At 50.8% G+C, this 17,226-nt stretch overlaps 7 protein-coding genes across 7 annotated transcripts; 4 read left to right on the top strand and 3 right to left on the bottom strand.

Moving 5' to 3' along the window:
• Positions 1–66: 66 nt before the first annotated feature.
• On the top strand, positions 67–2,811 carry M438DRAFT_30586 (uncharacterized protein). The gene has a single exon (XM_029902241.1). The coding sequence runs from the start codon at positions 159–161 to the stop codon at positions 2,565–2,567; it is 2,409 nt and encodes an 802-aa protein (XP_029759499.1). The 5' UTR covers positions 67–158; the 3' UTR covers positions 2,568–2,811.
• A 439-nt stretch (positions 2,812–3,250) lies between these two features.
• M438DRAFT_275583 (uncharacterized protein) lies at positions 3,251–4,189 on the bottom strand (the record flags this gene model as incomplete). Its single annotated transcript, XM_029900796.1, has 2 exons — positions 3,251–3,691; positions 3,746–4,189. 2 exons carry the CDS (start codon positions 4,187–4,189, stop codon positions 3,251–3,253), a joined length of 885 nt encoding a protein of 294 aa, XP_029759498.1.
• A 1,373-nt stretch (positions 4,190–5,562) lies between these two features.
• M438DRAFT_298321 (uncharacterized protein) lies at positions 5,563–6,444 on the top strand. The gene has a single exon (XM_029901990.1). It carries the CDS (start codon positions 5,621–5,623, stop codon positions 6,332–6,334), a length of 714 nt encoding a protein of 237 aa, XP_029759497.1. The 5' UTR covers positions 5,563–5,620; the 3' UTR covers positions 6,335–6,444.
• Positions 6,445–7,396: 952 nt separating this feature from the next.
• M438DRAFT_275602 (ribonuclease-like protein T2) lies at positions 7,397–8,694 on the bottom strand (the record flags this gene model as incomplete). The annotated part of the gene is made up of 2 exons (XM_029900798.1): positions 7,397–8,375; positions 8,435–8,694. The coding sequence occupies 2 exons, from the start codon at positions 8,692–8,694 to the stop codon at positions 7,397–7,399; spliced, it is 1,239 nt and encodes a 412-aa protein (XP_029759496.1).
• Positions 8,695–9,897: 1,203 nt separating this feature from the next.
• Positions 9,898–11,443, top strand: M438DRAFT_375149 (glycoside hydrolase; the record flags this gene model as incomplete). The annotated part of the gene is made up of 3 exons (XM_029908554.1): positions 9,898–9,945; positions 9,998–10,840; positions 11,120–11,443. 3 exons carry the CDS (start codon positions 9,898–9,900, stop codon positions 11,441–11,443), a joined length of 1,215 nt encoding a protein of 404 aa, XP_029759495.1.
• A 64-nt stretch (positions 11,444–11,507) lies between these two features.
• M438DRAFT_375148 (glycoside hydrolase family 95 protein) lies at positions 11,508–13,965 on the bottom strand (the record flags this gene model as incomplete). The annotated part of the gene is made up of 3 exons (XM_029908553.1): positions 11,508–13,377; positions 13,428–13,767; positions 13,818–13,965. 3 exons carry the CDS (start codon positions 13,963–13,965, stop codon positions 11,508–11,510), a joined length of 2,358 nt encoding a protein of 785 aa, XP_029759494.1.
• A 620-nt stretch (positions 13,966–14,585) lies between these two features.
• On the top strand, positions 14,586–17,121 carry M438DRAFT_320284 (uncharacterized protein; the record flags this gene model as incomplete). Its single annotated transcript, XM_029902871.1, has 2 exons — positions 14,586–14,945; positions 15,000–17,121. 2 exons carry the CDS (start codon positions 14,586–14,588, stop codon positions 17,034–17,036), a joined length of 2,397 nt encoding a protein of 798 aa, XP_029759493.1. The 3' UTR covers positions 17,037–17,121.
• Between the last annotated feature and the right edge of the window lie 105 nt (positions 17,122–17,226).

Here is a 17,226-nt window from a genome sequence, read left to right as displayed (position 1 = left end):
AACATGGGCTCAAAAAAGCTCTGCGCTGTTTCTTTGACTAGAAAGAAGGCCATGCAAGCGTCTGCAGCAAACACATCAAGCACAACCCAGTATATTTATCGTAATCCTTGTTCCCATCTCTTCACTCTCTGTCTCACTAATCTCAAGAATTCAGCACGATGTCGACAGACAACGGCTACCTCGACTACAAGCGAGACACCAAATGTTTTCTCCACTGGCTTGGTAGTACTTACAACCAGGTCATCATTTCGGCTTCTACAAATCCACGACTCCCATTGACTGGGCTCAAGAGTTCTGGTAAATTCACGCTGAAAGATATTACTGAAATGGTCGAGCGTGTTTCCCAGGCTCCAGAACAAGAAACTCCTTCTATGATCTTTCGCTTGCTCCGATGGTCAATCAAGGGAAGGAAGGCTGCTCACGCAAGACATGTCAGAAAAGTAGCAGAGCGTCCAGACCAGGAGACTGAGAAGAGCAATACTTCGCACAAAAACTTTATCGATTGTCTGGAGAGCGCATTTGAATCACTCGGGGGTCTTGAGTGGCAAATTCAGCATGAAAAAGAGGCCAACAAACCATACACCAAAGTCGACGTCGAAGAGTTTCACAACAAATTTGCCGCACTCCAAGGCTCCCAGTCCGGCAGCGGTAGCAGTTCTGGCAACACCAGTTCGACATCATCACCAATCATCGAATCTTTTGGGGCCTTGTCTTTGGGAGACTTTCGCATTGTCGAAGATGACAATGAACTGGAGCTGGATTACTCAATGGCAGCAGATTCTATGTTCGAAGAATGGAAATGTCTCAGAGCTTACGTTCAGGATCTCTGGCACCAGGTTGCGTACCGGAATCTCAACAGCGCCATCGCTGCGACCATGTCTCAAATTGCCATCAAGATGGTTAAAAGGACAGAACTCAACATCTTTGTCGACTTCCCAAATGGGTACGATGCTTTTGAGAAAGTCATGAACAAGTTTGCGGAAAATGAAGAGAACGCACGCGAGGTATCGTCGGCCAATTTGCAGACACATTCTACTGCCAATTCGTCAGATGCCAATGCACCCGATGACATCGCAAAAGAAATGATGTCCGGTTATACGTATGCCGACTTTCTTGACTTCTTCAAGGACTTCCAGAAGAACCAAAATGGACGACCTAGTAAAAAGATGGCGAAGCGGCTAAAGACTTGGAACTCCCATCTTGATCTTCGAGTCGCGAAAGATGCAGAGAGAATTGAATGGAGACGTCTGTACACAATGAAATGGCTCTATGACTTGGTCAATGTCTATGCCTACACTGTGCTCAACAGCAATCTCCAGGCAGACAATCAAAAAGCCTATTGGGAGCAAGACTGGACCGACAAGACTCCTCATGAAGATAACAAAGATCTGAGTCGCCTCTTTGGCTGTGAGGAGTTTGCTTGCTTTGTCACTACCTTGGCGATGAGCAAGCCTGCTTACCATGGTGATGAGTCCTCAGAGCTAAGCAGAAGAATAGACCCGCATCGCGTCTTCCAGCTCCAGAGCATTGTAGATTCATTCATGGTGTCCAGGGGCTGGTCACTTGGTCCTGAAGGTCACATCGTCAGTAGTATCGTCAGCACAGTCCAGTTTTCTAGCGACCTCGGTCGCTTGCTTGGAATTTTTACGCGCGGAGCAGAATGGCTCTCTAGAGCACTCATGGTGCCTGCGTTTTCGAGCGCCCCCTCATGCAACCAAGATGCATTCGACCGTATCTTCGCTATCATGGAAGCATGGATGGGCAACTCAGAGCGGGTGTTCGACTCAGCGGCAGCCTCGCAATTCGCACCATCGAAGAACGGTCTGTGGGACTATTCCCCTTTCATATGTGGCGCCGGAATGGCCGAAGGACTGGAACTCATTTACCGCATGAGCATGTTGCTCTGGGATGAGATACCACATCCAACACTCGTGATTCATTTACACAACATGTGTGTCAAAAAAGGCTACTTGAAGCAACCACGCGATTTATTACAAGCTTTAGATAACACCTTTACAGCCGCCTTCTACAAATCCGCCATCGTCCCTGACCAAGACTTCCACAGACAGTTTCCTCAACTCCTTGCAATGGGCAGACGCGAATCATTGCAACCCGGACCCGTGGATCAAAGCACAAACCTTCTCGACTTCCTGAGCTTAGAACACAACACCCGCTTCAAAAAACTGTCAAACTCGATGTACCACCGCGAAAGCAAATACGCCCCTGAGCCCAAACCCACCAAAACCAACAACTCTGACCAAGACCAATTTCTCACCCTGCAGATCCTGCAATCCGGCGTTGAAGAAGACTTCATCGACCCCGATCGTCTGTCTAACCGAAATTATCTATCAATCACATTGGCGTGTATGATGATACTCCATGATCTCAATGACTACCTCGGAAACGCAGAGAATGGCAATCCAATGCGGGGACGGATACACGACTGGGTGGAACTTACAGAGTGGATTTTGCAAGAGGAAGAAGGGTGGGAGGGATGTTTGGAAGCTGTGGCTAGGGCTTTGGAGAACTCGAAACAGCTGGTGGTTGATATACAGAGTTATTGGTGAGGCGCAGGTGATGGAGGCGGATATTCAGATGCTTGATATGTATCGCTGCGGTTGGGTTTTGAGTAAGGTGTCGGTTGAACGGAAATAGGTAACTTAATATTTCACCGTAATCAGGAATTTCCCATCGGAGACAGCGGACCAGTCGGACTCCTCCATTGGGGACCCTGCTACGGCGGTGGTATATCCTATGGTGTGGGGGTCGGGCTCCCCTGTTCTCTAAACTCATCATCACTCCGAGTTTCTTTTTTTGCTAGGTCTCGAGTTCGATCCTTCCCATCAACGATTGATCAATCTTTTGCATTTACTCTTCTGCCAACTTCGACAGCATTGCATCCTCTGCGGTTGCTAATGCCATCGAAGAGGCTCATTGTGAATACTTCTGCTAGCTGATACGGTTCCATACCACTTCAGACGAAAACTCCTAAGCATGATACATGTATGGTCAATAGTTTGGTGACGTTATTTTACATCAGGACAGAGGCTATGAAATTATGATACTTGACAGATGCGTAGACAAAACTACCGTATGATACTGACTCTTGAGACTTCCTTGACAAGCAAATCTCGAATCGAACACACTGACCGAAACGAAAGCTAGATTCAGGAAAAGCGTACGTTCCCAATCCTCGACATACCAAGAAACTAGCTGAAGAATTGATGTCTCACGGCGACCCCTGAGTCACCTAGAAACGCTGCTGAAAAGCCCAACTACCTCGTGCATCACCTTCTTCATTAAGATCTGGCCAGCAGATCGTACCTTGCCCATTGTCCTCGTTGTTCTTGCAGTCTGTAGTGACACCATCGCGGCATCTCATAATAGGAGTCCATACGATATTTCCATTCTGGCCGGCAGGAACCTTGTAGGTAATGCTCAAAGAGGAAGTCACTGATTCCTCGGTCGAGAATTCGGCACCGACGCTGAAGATATCGCTTGAGATGCCTGCGCTGAATGTAGTTGTCCAGCTGACTGTCTGCGAGGTGGAGATCTCTGGCTCGACGGGGCCAGTGAAGGGGCCCTCGATGATTCGCGTGTCTCCAGGAATGGTGTAGGTCGCTCCTTCCTGAGTGAAGACGCAGTTGCGCTTGGCGCGTTTGGTAGGGGGGATTGTGGCGCCCCCTGCTCTCTCGTCCTTTGAGGTGGTGCTGTCGCTCTCAAAGTGCTCAGGGGGAAATCCGACCTCGAGTGGCTCAACAACAGTGCCATTGTTCATAAGTTGTATGCCGCTGATACCACGCTTATTAACAGAGAGGACGTCGCCATTCTTGAGATCCATGGACCTGATGAACTTGGCTCCAGCACCAGCAGCTCCACAATCACCATCTCCGTAACACCATTGCAGCATGAAGGTGTTGGACAACGTAGCAAAGGCACAGGCAGCGTTGTAGGCCGTGATGACATTCTGGCCGCATTCAGGCATTGAGGTGCCTGCTGGCGAACGAATGATCATAGCACAGTCAGGATCAGGCTGCTGGATATCGAAATAGACTTCCATGCCACCGCCTTCGGCATCAGGGAAGGCACCGCGGAATTGCTTGGTGTCGTAGACTTGGCAAGCGGGATAACCAGTTGCGGAATCAGTCGTGAACCATGGGCAGTCCTGGCAACTGCCATCCGTACACATATGGGTGTCTTGTCACGCTGAAACGTGGTGGGACAGCGCGAATATACTGAGAAGGATGGGAAAAATCATTGTGATATGGCTGGTGATGTGTGAGTCTAGAGAACTGAGTTATGTGCTGATGAGCCATGAGAGCGAGCAATGTTGCCGACTTTTATATCTGGATCAGAACCAGCATCATCAAGGCTTCTCACAGAAATTGTTGGTCTCCTCGCCGATGTGCATACTTGCGAAGCAGGGGTGTGTGTTCCTCTTCCGCGCAATGCACCTAGAACTGGAAACTGATACCAACTGCATGCTAGCCCACCAGCAAATGTTGGCAAGGAAGCGGCCGAGAGAAGGCACGAACATTGTGCAATCCAAAGTGATGGGCAGTGGGATGCTTTCCCGTGTCATCTCCCATGGATTTCCTGGTCACTGCAAGAAAGAGACTGTGCCTTGATGTAACCACTTTGCGGGTCTCAAGAACTCATGAGGTACAGGAACGATGGCTTAGTAGACTGGTAGTATAGTCTATGTTAAATCTTGAAGGTTCTAGCCTCGAGGTTGAATTTCCCTTGCTCACATACAACGAGCTCGGAAGGACATTGGAGCATGCATGAAGCCGATGTCAGACGGGCTGCGGAGCAAGATCTCATCGTTTGTGTGTAGGATTGCCGCCCATGCCGTGCAGGATATGATCATTGATCGATGCCAAGTGTGTTGGTCAAGTGTGATTTGGTTTGTTGGTTGCTATCTGCTGAGCAAAACCAGCACACGACGGGATCGATCACAGATGGAGGTTTTACTGCCAAGATGCGGTGTCCAGAGATCAAGGAATCGGAGCTCCAGCGAGAGGACACAACTTGCCAGATCAGGCGAATCATGACAGAGATACTGGCGCAAGATGAAACGCTGTTGTGCGCGATGGAAGTCCCTACATGCAGTGTGTGTGTGTGTCTCGAAGGAGGGATGACGTTGCGAAAGCGCCTTCCTTTCCAGACCTGGGCATGCCAAGGCCAATCCGTCCGAATGAACATGCTGCAGATACTGACGACACTCCGCTTTCAATCCCAAGTCGTTTGATCTACCAACCAACACTTGCTCCACTATATCATGTGGATAAAATATTCTGTAGGTAAGATCGGCCATGCGACATCGTCTCTAAGTGCGGCAGCCGCGATCAACACCAACAGCCAAGCTCTTCGCGACAAGAGCATGTAGAGGCACACTGATGCCGAGAACGCAAGGAGCCGGGTTCTGTGAGATGTGGAGTGACGACAAGCTTGCAACAACCTGTATCATGGGGATATTCAAGACCTGTTGGAAGGTTTCATTCCAATAATGTCTTAAGTGATCTTTCCGACCTTCAACCTCATCATCCTCTCTTCCAATCCCTCACACGATTCCTCTCTGCCTGCTTCCTGCACACCTGTCTGTCTCAATATTCCCGCCATGAATACTTCGATTTCAAGCGACCCTTCTGCAGTATGTCCCAGGATCGCCGGCCTGTGGGCTCGAGTTCCTCCAGCTTGGGAATCAGCAAACTACACAGAGCGAGCATGCTCAGCACCCGCCTGCAACAACTTCCCAAGCACTCTGGCAACCTGCTGCGGCCGTGAGGAGACCGCCCTCGATTACTTCAACACAACAATCGGACCCTACGTATCTTGCAACCTCGATTCAAGCGACGACGAAGCATATCAAAAGTACCAGCAATGCCTACTCTCGAACTTTGTAACCCCATTCAAATGCAACGACGACGATGGCCTCACAAACTCAGATGTCTGTCAAGGAGGCACAGCAGCACCGCCTCAAGACCCAGGCCCAGGAGAACAGATCTGTGCCACACAAGCCACGCCCAATGCAACTAGAGCGATGATCTCATGTTGCTCCAATGCTGCAGCCAATGGCACTGGTCTGATACCCTTTGACAATGGCTGTAACATCGCATGCTCTTCAGAGTCCACGGATGGACAATTTTCAAAGTGTTTGTCTGACGCCTTCGACCCTCAGATTGGAATCGTATGTTCGAAGCAAGAGGACTCAAAGGCTTCGAACAAGGATGGAGATACCAGTGGCGCATGCCAGGGCCCACTGCCTAGTCTGGGTGTTTTGGGGGTCGCTGTGTTGGCGTTGCTGGCTAATTCCCAGCACAGTAATATTTGACACTGCCATTGCTCAGCCTGATTCATCAAATATATAGAAGGGCATGCGTATAGGTAGGCGACTTTAGACAACTGTTGAACTGGACTCGTGATCGCTAGTTCTGAATCCACATCTGACTTGCCTTTGACCTTATGGCAAGAACAAGCTCCTTTTTTGAGTAACGTTGCCACAGTGGTTACGCATTCATCCGTTCCCAATCCCATTGCAACAAGAGACCGACATCTACGATACCCACACTTTCAACACAAAGCAACGTAAACGAAAACAGTCGAATCATCTCATAGAACAGATCGCCCTCCCAGAACCAGCCTGTTTAAAATGCACAAACCATTCAAGATCCATACATCGACCTCATCAGAGCTCGAAGTATTCACAACAAACAGACCAAGTACGTGGAGATTGAAAACAGTCATCTCTCCCATACCTCTCACTGGGCTCAGAAAATCACCCGTAGAAATGCACAAACAGTTTTGAGATATAGCCATGGGTCTGGTGACGAGTTCAAACGCTGTGATACAGGATGGATCCCGAACACAGAACGAATTAGTCATCTCCGGTAATCCTCCCTGAAGAAATTATCTGTAAAAAGGCGCGAGAATTTTGAGATTCAGCTACGGGTCCACTGAGAGTGTGAAATTCTTGAATATTCTCTGCATGAACCGTCGATTCCAACATCACCGTACATTGTGGCAGCTACACGAACATAGTTTTGGGAATGAGGAGAAGAATCAATTGCTAGAACTATGCACCACGCGATCTGAGTGCGTGCTGAAGGAAAATGAGCCCAAGGATGATGGTGATACTCAGCAAAGCCACCCTCCACCACTGACAAGCCATTTTCCCCTTGTACTCCGGGTAATTGCAGACATCCAGACGACCTTGCCAGCACATGTACCAGTTTTGATATGTGCTGTTCTTGCAGTAGTTGACGTGCTGTGGTGGTCTATTTGGCAGCGTGAAGATTTCTGAGAATGTGGCTTGCCACTCGATAGCGAGCTCGGTACGATTTCCATCCTTGTCCATGTAGAGACGTTTTGCAAGACCTTTGCGCATAGGCACACTCTATGCAGCCTGCCACTCGACCTCCAGTTCGGTACCAAGGCTTCCGTTGACATCGTCCACGTGTATGACGACCTTGTCCCACTTCGTAGGCTCGCCTTTGGCATAGAAAGTGGTGCTGCCATTGAAGCTCAACGAGCTGCCATCGCTGGCAAAAACAGTCGGGTCGTTGATCTTGGGACCGCAGCCGAACATGCCTTGCACGACTGCGCACTTGCCTTTTCTACTTGCGAGCGTAAAGCCATCCTCATGCTGGGTAGCACGGAATTTAGCAGGGGTACCTTGCTGATACCATTTGCCAATGCCGATAACAATGCCATTGTTCTTGCCTTGCGTCAGTACCTTGAGATGGCCTGTGCCGCTGAAGGGAGGACCAGTAGGCTCAGGGACATGAGTGCGGGTGCGTGTATGCGAGGCAGTTGGGGCCGGAACGCTCTTTCCCTTTGGGGGATAGCGGATACCGCTGTATGGGCAGGTGCTCTTACCGCCATCAGGATCTGCAGCCACGAATTCGCCAGTCTGGACACTGCCTCTCACTTCGAAATGGTACCAGACTTCATCGAATTTGCCGCCCTTGCAACCAAGAGTGACGGGCTTGCCATGCCTAGACTCGAGGGCATCCTGTATCTCGGCTCTGGTGTATGACTTTGAGGTACTGGGCTCGATACCAGCGTCCATCAACCATTCGTAGGTGGGGCGTTGTTGGTAAAGTGATACGGCAGCGGCGAAGTAGTCGACGACCTCTTCCTTGGGGCGGTATGAGGAGCTGTAGCATGACGGGTTGAGTGTAGAGACGCAGGTGCCGTGCTTGGCCCACTCGTGCATCCAGAGATTTTCGTCTTGGCCTTTGTAGTCTTTCCAGTAGGTTGTCATGTTAGACAGGAGGTCGGTAGCTCCAAAGGACTCGAGGATGTCTCTGATGTTATGGTAGGCACGTTTGTCGTCGCAATTGGCTTCATAACTGCCGTCGCAGCGGTCGGGCCTGTGGTTGAAAGTGTCAGCTACTGGTATGCTGGGACTGGAAGGGTTGAGAAGACTTACCATAGGCCATGGATGGTCCAGGCATCCTCAGGCCCGGTAGGTGGATTGGTGTCCCAGAACTGAGTCTGCAACATCTGACCACCTGGATAGTTGAAGCAGCACAAATCCTCGATGGCTGTCTGGTTGTGGCAGCTCAATTGCGGGTTGGCACAGGAAGGTGCGTTGCCGACGTCGAGGCCGCCAAAGTAGGACTGGGCACCCAGCACTATCTGGCCGCCATTGAGGAGCATTGACTTGACGGACGGGAGGCGAGTAGGCATGTCGTTGGCAATCTTGTCTGCGAGGTTCGACCAGAAGTCGGGCATGTCTGCAATGACTGCCATGGTTGATGGATGTGCTGCTTGTGCTTGTTGGTTGTGGACAACCTTGATGGATGGATGGGGTGGCTGTGAAGTGCAATGCTCTCAGAGATATGTCGAAAAGGCTATGGTACGTGATGCAATGCAGGAAGGTTTGATGTGAATTGGAGTATGAGAAGGCAGAGAAGGTCAGTTGTCCAGAGGTCGCTGTAGTCACAAGGCAGTCGCGCATGCAGCAACGATAGCACATGACTGGTCCGCATTACCCTGTGAAACCGATAAGCCGTCCTTATCGCTCGTCATACCCCAGCTTGGCATGTGATGGTCTGCGCCACATCCGTTGTTCCTGCAGCTGTTGAATCAGTCCCTGGATCTGCATCTCCAGTCTCCAGCTCTCTTCACAAGGCCGAAAAGAAATTGTAGAAATGCATGATACTTTTCAAGCTCTTATACATGTCCGAAGAGAGTAGTTGCTTGACGCGCTCTCACTGGACACGGCTCGAAGCCGAAAAAGACTGTGCATTTCTACAGCAACTACGCCCCCGGTGCGGCCGCTGGAGCAGAGACTCGAAGGCATACGAGAAACAGGCTGCATACCCATTCATGGCATGCCTAGGCCATCTGTCCGATCAGAGTGTATGTTCAGCATGCTGGTGCGAGCTGTAGACGAGCAGGTAAGACGCAGTCCATTGTTGAAATCAGCTTCACGGCAGCGATCTGCCGAAGTTGACCCATCTTACCGCTCGCTGCCTAACCCCCAAAACATGACCTGCAAGCTTTCTTGATTAGTGTCACCACGTGCACCTACTGTAAACTGCTGGATCAGTTACGGACTTCGACAACGTGATTCATCTCTTTTGCATGTATTCTGACAGCGTAAGTCCCATTTCGATCTTTCACCGTGTCACAGTCCTGTCCACAATGTCAAGAAGCCTCTATGTCTTCCCACTATGGTGATTGTACGGCATACAGACCAGCTAACATCTCGTCAACGCTTGAGCCAGCTGTTTGACACTGTTTCAGGTCTTTGCTCTTCCATTTTTATTTCTGCTATTCGCCCGGGCGGTGTTTGCACAGCCACACGACACTTACGAAACCCATTCTGAAGGCTTTATAAATCAACAACATCCTCTGCTCGATTTCACAACATATAAGAACACAACAATGGCATACCAACACGGCTATCGTGCCGTCTCATACTTCGTGAATTGGGTATCAGTATCCCTAACCGCACTCCACGTGAAGCATTACTGACTTCTTGAAGGCAATTTATGGCAGGAACCATCAGCCCCAAGACTTGCCTGCAGACAAACTCACCCATGTCCTCTATGCATTCGCCAACATCAAGCCTGATACTGGGGAAGTACATCTTACCGACGCTTGGTCAGATACAGACAAGCATTACGACGGGGACTCCTGGAACGACGTCGGAACCAATGTCTACGGCTGTATGAAACAGCTCTTCCTGCTCAAAAAGCGCAACCGCAATCTCAAGATTCTGCTCAGTATTGGTGGCTGGACTTACTCTCCCAACTTTGCCGGACCTGCATCTACGGAGGCTGGCCGTCAATGCTTTGCCAACAGTGCTGTAGCTCTACTCAAAGACCACGGTCTCGATGGTCTAGACGTCGATTGGGAGTACCCGGCAGACGACGCGCAGGCTCGCGACTACGTACTCCTCTTACGAGCCACGAGACTTGCTTTGGATGCATACTCTCACTCCCTGCCAGGAAACCCTCACTTTGCCCTCACTGTGGCTGCTCCGTGCGGTCCTGAAAACCTCCATCGTATGCACCTGCGCGAGATGGATCAATATCTCGACTTCTGGAACTTGATGGCATACGACTTCACTGGTACATGGAGTACACATGCTGGCCATCAGACCAATATTGCACCCTGCCAACAGAATCCACAGTCAACACCTGTGAGCACTGAAGATGCCGTCCGCTGGTACACGGAACACTGCGGCATCCACCCGAGCAAGCTTGTGATTGGCATGCCATTGTACGGCCGTAGTTTCGCCAACACTGACGGACCTGGCGCACCGTATTCAGGCGTTGACTCTGGAGCTAGTTGGGAAGCTGGATCCGGTATCTGGGACTATAAGGTAAGCTCCCATGTCCTCCATACTCCTCCCAACCCACACCTTCCATGATGCATAAAAAGACATCGCACGACCTTTTCCACCGTTCTTACTAAACATCGGATACATGGCGAGAAATCATGCATGTGTCAGAAACCCTTGTCTTCACTGTGGTTCCTGCACTGCTGAACTCTTGCCTGGGTCCATGAGCGCCAAATAACTTGATCTAATCTGACCCCTTCCTCACTTGCCCATCTCTTCGCGTTCCGCCTCTAGAGATTCAAACTAATGACCACAACACAGGCTCTCCCCCGCCCAGGAGCGACCGAACACCACGACCCTTCCGCCGGCGCATCATGGAGCTACGACCCCTCCTCCCGCGTCATGATTACCTATGACAATCCAGCCTCTTCGGCCGCCAAAGTCTCCTACATTCAGCAAAGAGGATTAGGAGGAGCCATGTGGTGGGAAAGCAGTGGAGATAGAACAGGTGAGGGCAGTATCATCAGCATGGTTGTCAACGGTGTGGGTGGATATGGCGGTAAACATATGCAGAAGGTCGAGAACTGTCTGGAATATCCGCACAGCAAGTATGATAACTTGAGGAAGGGGTTTCCCGGGGAGTAGAAGATCTTCTGCCGCAATGCATGGAGCTAGTAACAACCAAGTTCTTGCATAGTGAAAATACAATCTAACAAAGCACCTTGCCCTCAACATTAACAACTCTCCTCCTAACACCTTTGCATTTCGCTCCCTGCACCACACCCCCCTCATCCCATCCAAAATCACAACTTCCACCCCCTCTAATCCTCAGCCCCCTTACACTACCCCCAGCCCACTCTTTAGGCACAGCAGGCCCCAACACCACACTCTCCAACCCAGCAATATCCACAACCAACATCCCCAACACCGCCCCCACGAACCCAAAATTCGCATCGATTTGAAAAGGCTCGTTTTTGCCCGAATACATGGACAAACCATTAGAAGCGATATTTTGGGAAATGGTAAGTTTCAACTCGTCGTATGCGGAGGAAGAGTCATTCAAGCGTGCCCAACAGGCCGATCGCCATACTTTTTCCCAGCCGGCGTTTGAGTCGGTGATGCCTGGGCCGCGTTGGAGGAGGGTGTTGCGGACGAAGGTGGAGATTGTGGTGTTGGTGTAGCCGGAGAGGAGGCCGGAGATTGAGGAGCCGGGGAACCAGCCGATTAGGTGGGAGAGATGGCGGTGGGTGGAGTTTGTGTTGTAGGTGGTGTCGAGGTCGGTGAGTTTCCATTCTTGCAGGGTTTGTAGGGAGGGATTTATATGGAGACCGGTGTCTAGATGATGCAAGGCATGCGTGAGGTCGGGGAGGAGAGGGGAAGAGATGTGAAGCGCTTTTGCAGCGGAGACGGTGTTTGTGAAGAGGGAGTGGAGGAGTTGTTGATAGTGTGTACAGCCGAATGTTGTAGGCCCGTGTTCTGGCGATGAACAGGGGTTCACTACCAGACTGCCATCCTTGAAAGAGGCATCTTCTTGCAACTGACTGAGCCAAAACGCAGATACACCTTCGAGAAGTGGGTATCCGGTTTCTCGCAGCCATTTCAGGTCTTGAGAATAGTCGAAGTGATCGGATACGTGGAGCATCATCCATGCTGCTGAAGCTGGATAGTTTGCCCAGTATTCGTCACCCGTCTTCATACCGGTGTGACCGAATATATTCATCTCGTCATGCGTAACCCAGCCTGGTGCATCGTACAGTAGTTTTGCAGTCTCGGTGCCTCGTGGTATCCATGTCTGAACCATGTATCGCCACAGAGCTTCTTGCAAGTCTCCAAGACCGGTTTGATCTACACCCCAATGATTCATTTGTAGATTGATGTTGGCGTGGTAGTCGGCACCCCAAGCATTTTGAAGACCGTAGGCCCATTTGCCTTGCAGATTTGGGGGTAGAGAATTCTGGCGTGACGAAGAGATGAACAGATGACGACCATAGTCGAACTGAAGTGATTCATGATATGGATCGCTTGTTATGTTCTCGGTGCCTTGGTAAGAGGCAATCAGTTCTGCTGTAGGCTTTCCTGCAGATCCGGCGGTGTCTGGTAGGCTGAGTGTGAAGCGTGAAGACAGAGCGGAGTAGTCTGCAACATGAGTCTGCAGCAATGCTCTAGCTCCTTTGGCTGCCGCCAGAGCTGCAATAGTGGCAATGTAATCTCCTGGGTCTGAGCCCTTGAAAGAGTAGTTGGCAGCTGCTGTTCCCTTAGTCTCTGCATAGTTGGTGCCTGCAGCGACGACCAACGCTAGAGAGTGTTGTTGCGAGCTGGGTTTGATGGTTAGGATACCTGAGGAACAGGAGAGTGAAGCTGATTTTCCCACGACTCTGGCTTCAGCACGGTATAGCATACCAATCTCGGCTTGGGTGATGCCAACAAATGATGCGGTCCTGGATGATGTCGAGCATATTGAGTTGACCAAGGAGGCATTAGACTGCTGATTTTCAAACGATATATGGATGATCGGCAGAGTGCCAGTCGAAGAAACTTCGTACACGCAAACACTGTCGGGATACGAACAATAGATTTTGCTGAATCATGTCAGTGCCTGGCACGTTGGAGTCAGAAGAGTATCACTTACCTCGTATACTTGCTGTCGCCGGCCTCGAAGTTTGTAGTGTACACACCAGTGGTCAGATCGAGAGACCTGTTGTATGCAGTAAAGTTTGAGATCTTGTCGATTGAGATGGTCAGATTTCCGAGAACAGCATAGCTCCCATAGTTGTTGTCATCGCCCATCAGAGCGGTCACGTTACCAGTGCCATTCTTGAAGATCCAGTCACGTATACCTGGAAGTGCAGATGCAACCGAAGATCGAGGATTTCCTCCATTGTAGCTCGAATTTTCGAACGGGCCTCCACTCCATAGCGAATCAACGTTTAAGCTGAGTTTCTCATGTCCAGGGTTACCGAAAGGTAGTGCTGTAATCAGATTAGAAGCCTGAATGGGTCACTGTAAATGCAAACTCTACCGGCTAGTTGTCCATTGCCGACCGGATAGGCGGTCCTGATGATGTCTGTGAAATTGTTCGCTGGCTCGGTTGCCCAAAGGGCTTTGGCATAAACTGCCGGTAAAAGGCATATCCCAGACAGTATGGTACACGGTATAGATTTCATCATGCTGAGAGATGATAATTGCTCAGAGAGAGAACGGGTATTCATGAGGATCATATAAGATGCGATATAAGAAAAATCTGCAGGCTATACCTTCGCTTGCATTGTGGTGAGGGGTGCATGAGATCGGACCCATTAATTTGTCCGGATCGTCATTGTTGGCTTTCTCTCACCCCTCGAACCTACATCATTCAGACTGCAAGAATGTGTGGTCCACTGGGCCTCGCCGTAGACCTTCGGGAGAAAAGCAGGCGAGGTCTTGTTTTAGAGGGAAGTATTGAGGTTACTTAGACGGATGAGAACTGGTGGAAGGCTCACTCAGCAGCGTTGATGGTCCTGCGTGCTCGACTTTACAAAGTATAGACAGCACACCGAGCGTGGCTAGGGGAAATGATCAGCATCAGTCATAGTCCAAGGAGGCAGGAGAGCAAGGTGCGGGCTCAGCGAAGATCGAACACAAGGCAAGAGCACCCGAGCAGAAGGAGCAACCGTCTGGATTGCTTGGCATTCATGATTGCGGAGAGAATGATTCCCTGAGTCTGTGCGGCGAACTTTTGAAGATTCCATCAAGAAGGCGCGAAGATTTCAAGCCTCTTTCCAAGCACAACCTTGCGCATACACAAACTATGGAGGCGCTGGGTGATTTCAACACTCTACAACAGCAGATCCAAGCATCCCTCGTCGCCGTCACCCGATCATCCCAGGCCATCTCATCCGAGGATCTGGGCTTCCACCGATCACTCGATCCATCACTAGGTCGCGCACTCGACACACAAAATGCGCGGCTTCTGGGGCTTGCGGAACGCCTTTTGGGCAATGCGGCTTCGAGTACGGAGCTTGTACGTCCCAAGTTGCCCGACACAGACGCCGTAGACGCCTCATGGAGCAGCGTCGTTGATGTTATCGACAGCTTGCTTGAGAAGGCCGATATCAGCCTGGACGAATACACGGGTGCAGTCAAGCGCTTGAGCCCGAGCAGAGAGCAGGTCGGACACCTCTATTCTCCTTGACCTTGCTTCCCTCAGCTAACCCTATCTCAGGCATCGACACCGACCAAGTCGAATAAGTTCTCGCGCATCTCCCAAGCCCTCAGAACACAAGACATTCCCAAGCCGCAACAAAACTTCGTCGACATTCCTACAAACTTCGAATCTGGTCCTTTCAAGCCTCTCCTCGATTCGAAGCCCCACGCCATCGTACCCTTGACCAAAGCTCTGGAGCCCTTCAAGGACGAGAACAATGTCCCGCACCACCGCCATCCTTACCAAACCGAGATCGAGCAATACGAGTACCCGTCATTTGTCTACACCCAGGCAGAGCCCATCCCTTACCTACCCTACGAAACCACAACCGCTATATTTGTCGATACCGAAGACAAGGTCGATGAGATGCTTCAAGAGCTCAGGAAAGCAAAGGAGATTGCTATTGATTTGGAACACCACGACTCTCGCTCATACATCGGTATCGTGTCGTTAATGCAAATCAGCACGCGCGAAAAGGATTGGGTCGTTGATACCCTGCAACCCTGGAGGAGGAAGTTGAGCAAGCTGAACGAGGTCTTTGCCGACCCTAGAATCCTCAAGGTCTTGCACGGAGCTTTCATGGACATTACCTGGTTGCAAAGAGATTTGGGACTTTACGTTGTGGGCTTGTTCGACACGCATTTCGCATCAAGAGCGCTAGGATACTCTGGAGGAAGTCTGGCATTTTTGCTCAAGAAGTTTGTCAACTTTGACGCTCAGAAACAGTACCAGACTGCAGACTGGCGCATTCGACCTCTACCACAGGAAATGTTCGAATACGCCCGCTCCGACACGCATTTCCTCCTATACGTCTACGACAACATGCGCAATGAGCTGATCCAGAAGTCCGACTTTTCTGTTGCCGACCATGAGAAGGACAAGATTCACGACGTCTTGACTCGTTCTAGAGACACGGCTCTCCAGCGTTACGAACACCCCGTTTATGACGCAGCACAAGGATTAGGCGCAGGAGGGTGGTACAAGATGCTGAGCCGTACACCTGCTCTGCTCAACAAGCAGCAGTTTTCTGTCTTCCGTGCAGTTCACCAATGGCGTGACCAAGTTGCTCGTCAGCAGGACGACAGCACTCACTATGTCATGGCAAACCACAACATCTTCACTCTTGCCAAGGAGATGCCCACTGAGAAGGCCGGTATCTTTGCCGCCATTCAGCCTGCTAGCCAGACTGTTCGCCTGAGAGTTGACGAATTGCTGTCAACAGTAGTCAAAGCCAAGGAAGAGGGCGAGAACGGTCCCGATATGGTGTCGATGTTGAAGGAGATTGAAGCACATCTCTTGGGAGTGCCGCTCCACGAAACGCCTACCCATTTCGCTGCTCTCAAACACTCACAGCCCAAGCAAGCCGCGCCTGCTCATTCGGCACCGAAAGCACCAATCCTGAACCGCACAGACAGTAGCGAGCCGTCAGGAGTCCGCTCGAAGGTTTCACAGTTCTGGGGTGGCCTCTTCGGCGGCAAGAACCAGAATGAGCAACCTCGTCCTTACTCTTCCAACATCTCACTAGCTGTCCCTCTTCCTGCTTTGACGGCAGAAGTCTTCGCCTCGTCAGCTCCCGTAACAGCACCGCCCACCCCTATCCAGACACCAGCAGCCGCCACGCCCTCGAGTGCGCAAGCGACACCCAAAGATCGCGTCTTCACACTCAAGGAGCGTGGACGCAAGCGCAACTCTGACGCCATGTCAACCGGCAACGACAGTCTTGCGACCAACGCCGATGAGATTGATCTTACTGCTGATGAAAGCCTCGAAGCCAAGCGTGAGGCTAAGCGTCAACGCAAGGAGCAAAAGAAGGCCGAGAAGGAGGCGGCAGCCCAGCACGCAGCAGAGGTTGATCTGGAAGAGGAAGAGTTCGATTACGCAGCCGCACCTAGTGTGCTAGAGGCGAACAAGGAGGATCCTCGCGACAGAAGGAAGAACAAGAAGGAGCCCAAGACCAAGGCATTCAATCCATTCGTCAAGGCACTCGACACGATGAAGGGTATGCCAAGACAACAGAAGGAGAGGGCTGGCAAGAGCATGACTTTCAGGAAGTAAGGGCATGGAGTTTATTGGGAACGGCTTTTGCATTAAATAGACATTAGACCATGACAGGTCTGTCGGCTTCGACGTCAAGACACGATTATTTCTTCTTTGTACTCAGCATGACCATCAGTTTCTTGGTGACCCTGACCTCATGTACCCCACAAATGCACATGTCAGACCCACGTCGATGTTCCACCTCGCG

The sequence above is a fragment of the Aureobasidium pullulans genome (genome assembly GCF_000721785.1).
Source record: "Aureobasidium pullulans EXF-150 unplaced genomic scaffold scaffold_11, whole genome shotgun sequence".
Lineage (NCBI taxonomy): Eukaryota > Fungi > Ascomycota > Dothideomycetes > Dothideales > Saccotheciaceae > Aureobasidium > Aureobasidium pullulans.
Note: the sequence above shows the minus strand (reverse complement) of the source record. Positions and strands in the feature narration are given on the sequence as shown.

Bases quoted from the DNA above. Each gene is read 5' to 3' on its own strand.
- M438DRAFT_298321 (XM_029901990.1), top strand. From the start codon at position 5,621: ATGAATACTTCGATTTCAAGCGACCCTTCTGCAGTATGTCCCAGGATC.
- M438DRAFT_30586 (XM_029902241.1), top strand. From the start codon at position 159: ATGTCGACAGACAACGGCTACCTCGACTACAAGCGAGACACCAAATGT.